Source organism: Lagenorhynchus albirostris, chromosome 20 (assembly GCF_949774975.1).
Source record: "Lagenorhynchus albirostris chromosome 20, mLagAlb1.1, whole genome shotgun sequence".
Lineage (NCBI taxonomy): Eukaryota > Metazoa > Chordata > Mammalia > Artiodactyla > Delphinidae > Lagenorhynchus > Lagenorhynchus albirostris.
The window spans coordinates 52,959,204-52,970,491 of NC_083114.1; the positions used below are offsets into that span (position 1 = coordinate 52,959,204).

Sequence of the window (11,288 nt, forward strand, 5' to 3'; positions counted from 1 at the left end):
TAAGGATTGTGTGTGTGTGTGTGTGTGTGTGTGTGTGTGTGTGTTATGATTCCACTTACATAAGAATAGGCAAATTTATAGATACAGAAAGTAGATTAGATATTGCCAGAGTCTGAGGAAGGGGGAATTGGAGCTTAATGTTTAATGGGTAAGTTGTTTCTGTTTGGGATAATGAAAAAGTACTGGAAATGGATAGCAGTGATGGTTACACAACATTGTGAATGTACTTAAAGACACTGAAATGTACCCTTAAAAATGGTTAGAATGGGAAATTTTATGTTGTGTATACTTTACCACATTTTTTTAAAGGCCGCCTTTGTCACATACCCAGTTCTTTGTTACACTTTTGGGTCTGTTTATTGGGTTTTCAATTCTGCCTCATTGATGGGTCTGCTCCTCATCAATACCATAATCTTTTAATTGCTAGAGCTTTAAAATATGTTTTAATATCTGATAGAGCAAATGCCTCCATAATCATTTGCTTTTTATATCTTATTAGCTATTCTTATGCATTTATTTTCCATATAATACTTCAGAATAATTTTGTTAAAATCCACCTCTCCTTCTCTCATAAAAGCCCCATTGGAGTATTGTCTGGAATTACATGACTTTTCTAGATTAACTGGGAAAGAGTGAACAATATAGGGCTCCCCAACAGAAATGTGGCTTTTCCCTCCATTTTTAAGTCTTCTTTTGTGACCTTCAATACAATTTTATAGTTTTCTTTAGTCAATCTCCTTCTGTTTCTTCCTTTTTTCTTTTAGATGTGATTTTTTTTTGAGGTATAATTGACATATACTCCTTGTGTTTCACGTGTGGATAACTCCTGTGTAGTTTGTATGTTTTCTTCTACAACCAGAGCATGTCACCTCCTCCAGGAAGCCTTACCTGACTTGCCCCACCTCAAACCAGTCACCTGGTCCTAGCCTTTAAACCAGGCCCCCTCCCCTCAGCAGCTCTCCTCCTGGGTAGGTGTGCAGTAGTCATGAAACTCATAAAGGGGAGAGGCGAATCCCTTCAGTGAGCACCTAGTATCTGCCAGGCCCCTGACCCGCCATTTCCATGTAATTGCATTAATCCTCAGGACAATGCTATAGGCTGGACTCCCATTCCCATTTTACAGATGAGGAAATGGAGGCTCAGAAGGAGAAGTAGACTGCCTGAGGTTATCAGAGCCAGGTCCCATGCATACACTCTGCCCCTCTTGGACTGGAAGGTCCCAAGGCCTTGACCCTCCCCACCCCATAATGCCCACCCAGAACTCAGTAAGTCATGCGCTAGGTGAGGCCAAGGGCCCAGGTGGGGACAGATGGCCAAGCCTTGGAAGGGGCCTCCCCACACCTACCCCTCTCACCCGTCAGGTGACTCCCCAGGGTCACACTGCCCTCACTGATTCACCCTGATACCTGGTAGGTGACGGTCCCAGCGTAATGCCGCACGGTGAAGATGGGAAGGGGCAGCTGGGGCTTGGTGTAGCGCGGGTGGTCGCCGTGGTGGTAGTGGCACTTCTGCAGGAAGGTGTGGTCCGTGGCCTGAGAAGAGGAAGAGCTTCTCAGGCCTTTGCAGGTGCCATTCCCCTGCTGGGACTGTGCTTCCCTCCCCTGCCCCCCAAAACCACACGCACTGAACAGAAGGTGAGCTTTGGTTTTGGTCCCCAAACTTCTTTTCCAGGAAGAGTCACTCCACATCTGAGTCCTTAGAAAGGGCACGGCTTCTATCCCAGGGACTATTTTGAACAATTGGCTCCCATTTGAGAAAAAACACAGTAGCCTTGTACACCTCAGTCAATAAAACTTGGCGGCTTAGAGGACCCTTGATGAAATCATTTAAAAGAAATGGGGCTAGGGGAACTTTAAGGCAGATTTAGCAATCACTCCTGGGAGTCTGGTCTCACCGTTACATGTGTTTCTGAACAAGTCTTTCAAAGATACTTTTAAAAGGCCATCCGGTAAGAGATTATTTTATAGTGCTAAGGAACTTATAACAACAAACACTTGGGGAAAGCCTCACAAGCCCCTCATGGGGCCTGCACAGTCCCCACCACCCTGCCCCTCTGCAGCAAGGACTCTTGGAGAAGTCGGGAATCTCACTCAGGATCACCCAGAGACAGGATTTGGAGCCCGTGTGGCCGCTGCTTTCCCAAGCTGTGCTGAGGGCCTGTGGGCAGGGTCCCAGGACCTCGGCCCTTTATTGCTCCCCTGGGAGTTCCTGCTGGCTCTGGCCTGGCCACCAGGGCCCCCACTCCTTGTCCCCGACACTGGGGGCTCACCTGGGACAGCCATGTCTGGGCATCCAGGATACTCAGGAGGCTGTGGGGCTGGTCTACCAGGAGATCCAGGCAGGACTCCTGCGGAGGCTGGGGGATGGGCACCCAGGGCAACAACTCCCTCCGACACTCCTCCTGGGAACAGCCAGCATTTAGCTTACAGAGACCACCCATGTTCGTGGGGGGACCTCATCTGAGCCAGAGCAAGGATGGCCCTCCCACTTTACAGATGAGTAAACTGAGCCTCAGAAGGACTGAGACGGCCCCTAGCAAGGGGGCTTTGGGGCAGAGCTCTCGGTGTAGTGCCTTCTCTTTACCAGGGATGGCCTCTGTTCTGGGAAACAGCTGGGTGTCCCCCTGCCACCTCCATGCCCAGCTCCCCATACCTCCTCCTGGGCCAGAAGCATCTGGCTGGAGAAGAGCTGCAGGCGCTCGCTGGCGAGGTTGTTGCACAGCTGCTCCAGGCCGTTGACCTGCAGCGCCTGGGGGGGCGCGTGGGCAGTGAGGTGGGCACCCACACGAGGTGGGGGCACAGGGCAGCTGGTCGGGGGGCTAGCACACAGGCCTGGTTCCCTTCATCCCTCTCCCACAGCTGCCCCCATTCTCCCCAGCACTAGGCGGGAGTGGTGCCCTAGGGCTGATGCTTCCTCCTCCAGGGACAAGACCAAAGATCCTGGCACGGCATGCAGGCCACCTCAGCCCAGTCCCAGCCTTGATCATGCTTCCTCCCTCCAACGACCCACACCCCTGCCTTCTGCCTTAGCACCACTGTGAGCCTTCGGGCCTCTGATCATAGCCATCCTGTGGTCTAGAAGACACCTCTTGCTACAGCCTAACTCGCTGGCTATCAGAATGCCACATCCTCGTAAGCAGAGCTCCAGGCTGCCGCCTCCAAGAAGCCTTCCAGCATCCCTCCTGTTGGAATTACAGGCTCCTTCCTCTGTGCCCCTCAGCACTTTCCTAGTAAGCCCAGCAGAGCCCCCGCTTCGTGTAGCTTTGCACAGAGTTTTGACATGTTCTAAAATACACACAAGAGCACGCATGTGCGTACATGCACGCATGCGCGCGCGCACACACACACACACAAACACACGGGCAACGGTCATCCCCTCCTCAGAGAGCGGATAGTCACCAAGGACACACTGGAGAGGAGGAGAGAGCAGGGGACCGGGCACAGCGCCCATCCAAGGACTGAGGTGGGGGCCACCTCCTCTTGCTCTCGCCCCTCCTCCCTGCCTTGAGGAAACAGGATGTTCTGGAAAGGGGTGAAGAGCTTATGAAAAACTCAGTGTGATTTGGGGGATTCCCTCTCTTCCCTCTCCTCTGGGTACACAGCAGGCGAGGCTGACCCATCCGAGGGTCTTTCATTGTCTTAAGGGCTCCTGGGAGACGCTGCAAGGCCAAGCAGGCAGAACTCTCCAGAGCCGACGTCAGGGCTGGACAGGGCAGATGGCTGTACCTATGGAGCACGCAGCTGTCTCGTGGACCATCTTATGGTCAGAAAGGCAAGCACCGCACGAGCGCCCCCACAAAGGGAAGCTGCTGGGGTCCCCAGAAATAACCAGGATGAGGTGGGCACCCCGTCCTGGGCCCCGCCCCCAGGGGTGACCTCAAAGCCGTAGACGTCGACGACAGTGACAGTGACCACGCTGCCTCCCTCCCCGGGGGTGCCAGCCGCGCACTGGTTCTCCTCAGAAGCCAGGTGAAGAGCCGCGAGTACAGGGCCTTGGCCAGGGCGTCCCTGTGGGCATGGGGAGTGAGCCTCGTGCAGCAGGGGCCGGGCCTGCTCACAGCTCTCTCCTGTCCCCAGGGCCACCTGGCGCTGATGGCACTTTCCACGGGCAGGGATCTCGAGACCCGGCCATAGGGCGTCTCCTGAGGGCAGAGGATGTGCACGTGGTACGTCAGGCCCAAGGCCCACACTAGTGCTCCCCAAGCCTTCGGGTGGACTGGTCAGGCCCCCGCCTCCCCAGGACCCCCGAGCTCACCATGACCCTCCTGGTGACAGCCCCCTCCAGGCGCTCGGGCGGCACCCGCAGCAACCGGGCTGCTGTGTGGATCTCAGCCCAGCTGGACACGGCAGCCACCTCCTGTGACTCCCTCTGGACAGGCGGGAGGGGGCAGGGAGAGCTCTGCTTGTGGACTGGCTGCTTCCCATGGGGCAGGGGCAGGGCCTTGCTTTGCCTGGCAAGGTGCCCTGTTACCCAAAGGTAGATCTGGCCAGGTAGGAGCTGGCTCCGGAGTCTGAGGGCCTGAGTGTGAATCCTGACTTTACCTCTCCACTAACTGGCGGCCCTGACAAGCCTCTTTCCTTCTCCGAGTCTCCACTGTCTTATTGTTAAAGGCGAAACAACAATTTTTATGTTATGGTGTTCTCAGGAGCAATGAATTAGAAAATATATGCAGGGAACTCCTCAGCGGTCCAGCGGTTATAGGACTCTGCACGTTCACTGCCGGGGGCCCGGGTTCAATCCCTGGTCAGGGAACTAAGATCCCGCAAGCTGCGCGGTGTGGCCAAAAAAAAGAAAAGAAAATATATGTAGAGTGATCTACACAGTGCCAGGTACATAATAGCTGCTCAATTAATGCCAAGCATCCTCCTTAGGGTGGCACTTTAGTGGGACAGGATCGGTATAGATGCAGAAGACCCCGGTTTCAGTTTTCTCATCTGTACGATGGGAGTTCATCTGCTTTCGGGGGCAGTGGTGAGGCCCTGATGGTGGCCCGGGGCCTTACTGCCTCCTACACGCAAGTGTTTGGCATTGTTATTTCTGCCCTCGTGATGACGCAAACAAGCCGCCACCAACCCAGCGTCTCAGAGGGAGCTCACCTCTGAGGAGGAGAAGCAGATGTTGCCCAGCTGCAGGACAGAAGCCAGCACAGCCCAGACGGCAGTCAGCTCCTCGGTGCACAAGCCCAGCGCCTGCAGGGCCTTCACCAGTCCTGTGAAGTCCTGGGCGTCCTCCTTGCCCCGGAGCCTGCAGGCCCCGCCCTGCGGAGCACAGCAGGGGTGAGGGGTGAGGGGTGAGGAGTGGCCGCCCGCAGCTGCCCTCTCCTCAGACCCTCCCCTGGGCGGTCCCCGTTGTCCAGCACCGAGGGGGCCTTCCCCCACCTGGTTGAGGTAGTGGTAGGTCTCCGGCCCCTGTAGGGAGAGCCGTTCCCGTTCCATGGGGTCCAGCCCCGCCAGCAGCTCATAAAAAACATGGAAGCTCCGCTCAGCCTGGGCCTCAGGGGAGAAGGACTGGCTTAGGGGGAGCAACGGCCTGGTCCTGTGCCCCAGGGGAGCAAGGACAAGTCCTGGGGAAGGCAGGCTTGGGGGCTGAGGGACCACAGCGGCTCGCAGCGGCCCCTCCCTCTTTCCCACTCTGGGAGCAGCGGGCCAGGTCATACCTGAAACACCACCCTCGAGGTCTCAAGCAGATAATGTGACACAGAGGCTCCCAGGATGACCCCTCTGTGGACACAGGACACTGAGTGAGGGACCCACCGTGGGCTGGACCCAAGGGCAGCAGCCTCAGCTTCCCAGTAAGGGAAACTGATCCTGGGTGACCCCGCCCACCTGGACCCCCGTCACTCACTGCTGCAGGCAGAGGCCTAAGACCTGGCCAAAGCGGCTGGCGTTGGAGTTGAGGACTGTCTTGGCGTGGCCAAAGCTGCTGAGCATGGGCAGCACGTCGTCCAGCTGGATGGGGGAGGGGCATTCAAGTACCCCTGGGAGCAGCAGTGGTGCCCACTGATCAGGCATCCCGGCCGAGGACACTATGTACCTGGCAGCTCTGTTGGTCCACGGAGGGGTCAGTCACCCCAGCCCTCCCTGTCCCCGCAGTAGGCAATGCCTCGGGCTGCCCCCGAGGGGAAGCCAGAGGCCTGAAGACCACCCTTCTGGCCCAAAGGAGTAGCATGGTCCCTCTTGGATCCCTGGGAAATGGCGAGCTGCCCCTCACCCGACATCCTCTGTCCCTTGTCTGCCCCTGCTCCAGGCTGCTTAGGAACTGCACAATCTTTCTGGAAGCTTCTGTCTTCCCAGAGCCGCTGTGCCCACTGCAGGAGGGAGAGGCTGGCAGGGTCTCCAGGAAGGGGCACATAGGACAATCCCATCGAGCCCGAAAGTGGGGATATGCCCACCTGGAAGTGATACCTGCCCTAAAGGAGACTCCCAGAAATGCAGAAACATAGACCTGGGGCACAGAGACCAAACAGAAAAAAGTCCCCAAGATGCCTCGTTCAAGGGGCACAGTCTCAGGAAGTCCAGAGCTGTTGCCCAGCAGTGGACCAGACAGGCAGTTTCAAATGCAGACCTCACATCCCCTTCCTCCTGGCCTTCAGCGCGGCCTGAAGGTTCAGCCAAGCAGGGCAGCCACCACTCACCCCAGGAGGATGCAGGTGCCCTGCCCGGTGCTCTGAGACAGGCTATAGGCTGCTGCCACGATGGCAAAGATGTGTCTGGGGGAGGAGGGTGGAAGCACATGAGAAGGGTACCAGAGATGGGCATCTGGGGCCTCCTGGGCGTAGGCAGGTCGTGCCTGCCATGCCCTGGACCTCAGTCAATGGGACATGCTGGGGGTGAGCAGAGGGCTGGTGGGGCAAATTCACGTACGGGGTGGTGTTAGGGGTCTTCCTAGGGTGGTAGCTGGCCAGGACCTCAGGTGAGAAGAGAGGCAGGGGCCGGCGGGGGTTCAGAGCGAGCAGGAGGGGCCCCCCAAAGGTCTGGGAGGAAAGTGGAAGCTCTCATCAGAACATGGAGGGAGCAGGTGATGCAAATAGAGTGGAGCTCTGATGCCCCCGGCCCCTCCCCGCTCTGCAGGACCCCAGAGAGGGTTCAGCACCCAGCCCAGGGAGGAGAAAGATGGAGGGGAAAGCCCTCCAGGGGTGCCCGGAGGGCCCTCTGATCCCTGAGGAAAGGGAATCCCAGCCCACCATCCCCTCTTGGGTCCCCCGTACATAGATTCGGCCCAGGTAAAACCTCTTCTTGAGGCACAGCAGCACGGAGCTGTCGCACACCGGCCTGTAGGGAAGCAGGGTGGAGAAGCAGGGCGTTGGGGGCAGAAGATCCTGGGTTAGCGCTGCCACTGGCTGCAGAGACACTTCCACCAAGTCATGCACCCTCTCCGAGCTGGTCCATAGTACAGGGGTCCGGCTGCTAAGCAAATTACCAGCGCCGTGGGCGCTACAAGCAGGACCAGGCTGCTGACCCAGAGGGAAGCTTTGTGCCAATTAGAGAAGGAAGGAGCACCTGATTCTCACCCCTCACCTGCCCCTTCCAAGCAGACGACCTTGCATGGCAAAATCCCATGTAAGGATACAATTCATAAAAGAACGGGGGTAGGATGGGATACGAGCAAGTGTGACCCAGGCACGGCAGGTTTGGGACCGCGCCCGCTCACCGCAGCCGGGCCAGGTCCTCGGTGTCTTCCAGGCCTTCCCCGAGGCTCCTGTCCTCGGCGCCGGGAAAGGGCGGCGCCTCCAGGCCCGGCCCGAGGCTCAGCTCCAGGTCCTTCTCCAGCGCCTCCTCGGTCTCATCTTCCGGCTCCCATCGATCCCTCAGGAACCTGCAGGGGCTCGGGCTCCTCTCCCGCCGCAGGCGGGTCTCCAAGATGAGTCGGGGCAGCAGTGCTTCGGTGCCAAACCCAGGGTCCTCGCGGGGGTCCTCGCCCTGCGCCCAGTGCACCGGAGCCTCGGCTCCCAAGGTCTCCGGCTCTGCTTCGCTGCTGGAGCCTCTCTCGAGTGGGGGCTCGTCGGAGGGAGTCGGGCCGAGAGAGCCGTGGCGGCGCCCGGCCACCCCTTCTCCACTCGCCCTGCGCCCCTCACTGTCCCCTGAAGCCCCCGCACAAGACGAAAAGTGCCCCTCCCCAGCGGGGGCGTCCGCGGACGCTTCCTCTGAGCTCTGGCTGCTCGAGGTCCTCCCTGCCCTGTGGATCCTGGGGAACATGACCGCAAACTTGGGATCAGGAGTCGGGTCCGCGTCCTCAGAAGGGTCGTCGGGGGCTGGCCTTTCCGCAACCTGCGGGAAACTCGAGCCGCCACCAGGGGGAGCCCTCGGTCGCCCGCCCAGCCCCTCTACGCCCGCCAGGCTCAGCACTAGACCGCGGCTCAGCCCCGACCCGCGGCCCCGCGCCTCGCCCGCCGCCCGCGCCTCGCCCGCCCGCGGCCGGAGCCGCAGCCACCGCAGGAGGCCCAGGCCCCGTGCCACCCGCAGGAGCCGGTCCTTGAGGCCCGAGCGGCAGGGACCCGCGGCCTGGGGAGCGGGCCCTGGCGGGGGCCTCGCGCGAAGCCTGCCGAGCGCCACCAGGGCGACCAGCGGCGCTGGGTCCCTGGACCCTTCTCCAGCCCCCGCTTCGCTCACGCCCTCCTCCTCTTGCACCTTCCCCACCCCCTCTCCGACCTGTGTACGCTGACCCCGGGCGGTCGAGGCCTCGGCTCTAACGGCCTCGGGGCCCCTCGGCTCAGCCTTGGGCTGCACCCCACTGTTTCTCGCGTCCTGGGCCGGCCTGAGGTCTCGAGAAGCCCGCGAGCTCCGGGGAACGCACGCGCGGCTGCCCTCGAGGGGACTGGAGGCCGCGGCTTTACTGGCCGGGTCAGCCTCTTCGGCCTCAGTGGACCCGCTTGTCGTTCCTGGGGCTGCCCGTAGGCTCCGTCCAGGCCCGGCTCCCTCAAGGCTCAAGTCTGTGTCCGTCTCAGAATCCTCGGTCTCTCCCTGGGGCCTCGCCCCCGACGATCCTTCCGGGCTCCGGGGCCCGGCGGGGGGCTTGTCACCGCCTCTGCCGTCGCTGCCCAGGCCGTCGCTGCCCGGGCGTTCTCTCGGCGCCTCCAGCGCTGACTCCGGACCGGTTTGTGTGCTTCCCGAGCCCATGTCCGTTTGCTCCGAGTTGGGCCGCCGCTCTGGGGCCCCACCGCTCTGGCTGCCGCTCTCCAGGGCCTCGCGAGCTTCGCTGTCCGGGCAGAAGCTGGCCGCGTCTCCATCCGACGTGTCCCCATTGAGGCTGCGGGTCTCTTGGCGGCCCCGCTGAACCGAGCGTCCCCGCCCTTTTCCTCTTCTGCGGCGGTCGCGCCCGCGTGTCCTTCCTCCTCCGAGGAGACTCTTCTCCTCCAGGCGTCTCCCACGGCCGTCCCCAGGCTTGTGGTTCTCCTTAGGCCCTCATCCCCGACGCCAAGCGCTGCCTCGTCTCCCCGCAGCCTCCGGTGGCGGCCCAGCCTCTGGCCGTCTGCAGTCGCCGTTCTCCTCTACGGTGGGCTTCCTGCGGCCACCGGGGGTCTCCTGGCCCCCCGCGGTGCAGGGCTCCAAGAGTGGTCTCGCCCCGTGGGCTTTACCGCGGCCCTGTCGGGGCTCCCGGCTGGGTGCGCTGTCGGCGCTGGCCGACCCGGATTCCTGCTCCCGGGAGGTCGGCCTCCCGGGTCCCTCCGGCCGCTGGGGCGTTTTGCCCTTGCTCCTGACCATGGTTTGTTTCCCGGAGTCTCCCTCCTGTCCTCTTCCCTAGGAGCTGGCTGCCCGCAGGTGCCCTCGGCAGCACATCACAGGTTGCGGCTACAGGCTCAATCTACCCGCCCCCGCATCTCCCGCTTTATGCGTGAGCATCAATAATGCAGGTGGCTGCGGGTCCTGACCTCCTCGGCCAACAATAGAGTGGAGGCCGCCCAGGAAAGAGGAGCTGCAACTGCGGACAAAGGCCGTGGACAGGGCAACCGTGCCACCTGGAGTTGCTGCCAGCCAGGTCAGCCTGGCACCACGCCAAATCGAGGGGGCCCATGCTCTGCTCCCGCCTCACTGCTTCTTCAGCAGGGCGTGAGGGGGGTGCCAAAAGAACCGTCCTCCTCGTCCTGAGGTCTCTAGGGGAATCCACCCTCCTCCCCTGCATTGGCAGGCAGATTCTTAACCACTGCGCCACCAGGGAAGTCCAGGTTACCCATTTCTTGTATTGCCTTCAAGAGCTATCCACGCACAGAAAAGCAAGTATTCTTTTTCCCTTTGAGCACAGGTGGAAGCTTTTCTAGCTCATGGTTCTCCACTCTGCTTTTTCCAATCTAACAGATTAACTTGGAGATTTCATAATAGTACATAATGATCTTCTTTTTCTTTTCTTTTTACAACTGCATAATAATCCAGCAAATGAACGTGCCATCGTTTAACCAATTCTTTATTGATAGTGTGAAAATTATTCAAGGGAAACCTTACTAAAATGGAGTCCAGAGGCCAGAAGGGGGAGCTCTTACACGCTTACCCCTCCACCTCAATGCAGATCCCAAGGGAAAGAAATGTACTTTGTACTACAGCCAGCTGGAGGAAAAAAGATTTTCTCCTTGCCTGGCACAGCTCAGCCAATGAGAAACTGTCAAACTAAGACAATGAAAAGCCGCTGTGCTTCAAATTCCCGATTTCCTCCAATGGTCTTTTTGTTTATAACAGCCTTTCCCAACTTCCCCTTCTCCTCTATAAAAAAGTTTCCTCTCCTTTGCTTTAGCAGGGTTGCGTGTTGCTGGCCATAGTTGCTATCCTGTGTTGTAATTCTTTGCTGTTCTTGAATAAACCTGTTTTCCTGGTAAAATAACTGACTTTTAAAAATTGCTTTAGGCTAACAGACTTTTATGTCTGAAAGGGAGGATGCCTTCATCTCAGCTTTTGCTTCAGTTACAAACAACATTGACTCCACCTGTGTCCAAGCAGAATCAATTCCTAGAAGTAGAATTGCTGGGCCATAGGGTATGTGTATTTGTAATTTGGAGTGCTCCAAATTTTCCTCCATGGAGGCTGTATCAATTTACACTCCCACAAACAAGATAGGAGACCACCCATTTTAACACAGCACTGAGGCATGGTGTTACCTAACATTTTTGCCACTCTGAAACGTGACAAATCTCAGTGTCTTTTAAATTCATTTCTCTGTGAAAATAAGCAGCTTTCCTCCATCTTACACCTTTTTTTTTTTTTTTCCTGAGACCTGTCTTTTCTCATTCTTTACCCATCTTTGTATTGATGTGGATCTGTTTCTTGATGGTTATACTGTAGTTAAACCCAGGCAGGATTCAT

At 58.3% G+C, this 11,288-nt stretch overlaps 1 protein-coding gene across 1 annotated transcript in view; it reads right to left on the bottom strand.

Annotated features, from left to right (window-relative positions):
- Nucleotides 1-9,701, bottom strand: part of MYO15B (myosin XVB) — a 32,480-nt gene extending 22,779 nt beyond the window's left edge. Inside the window, 16 exon segments of the mRNA XM_060135761.1 lie at nucleotides 1,407-1,532; nucleotides 2,270-2,401; nucleotides 2,653-2,748; nucleotides 3,876-3,925; nucleotides 3,928-4,007; nucleotides 4,083-4,141; nucleotides 4,255-4,368; nucleotides 5,097-5,258; nucleotides 5,379-5,492; nucleotides 5,657-5,720; nucleotides 5,845-5,948; nucleotides 6,211-6,333; nucleotides 6,631-6,709; nucleotides 6,864-6,973; nucleotides 7,208-7,271; nucleotides 7,651-9,701. Coding sequence (XP_059991744.1) covers nucleotides 1,407-1,532; nucleotides 2,270-2,401; nucleotides 2,653-2,748; nucleotides 3,876-3,925; nucleotides 3,928-4,007; nucleotides 4,083-4,141; nucleotides 4,255-4,368; nucleotides 5,097-5,258; nucleotides 5,379-5,492; nucleotides 5,657-5,720; nucleotides 5,845-5,948; nucleotides 6,211-6,333; nucleotides 6,631-6,709; nucleotides 6,864-6,973; nucleotides 7,208-7,271; nucleotides 7,651-9,701 — 3,528 coding nt within the window.
- Between the last annotated feature and the right edge of the window lie 1,587 nt (nucleotides 9,702-11,288).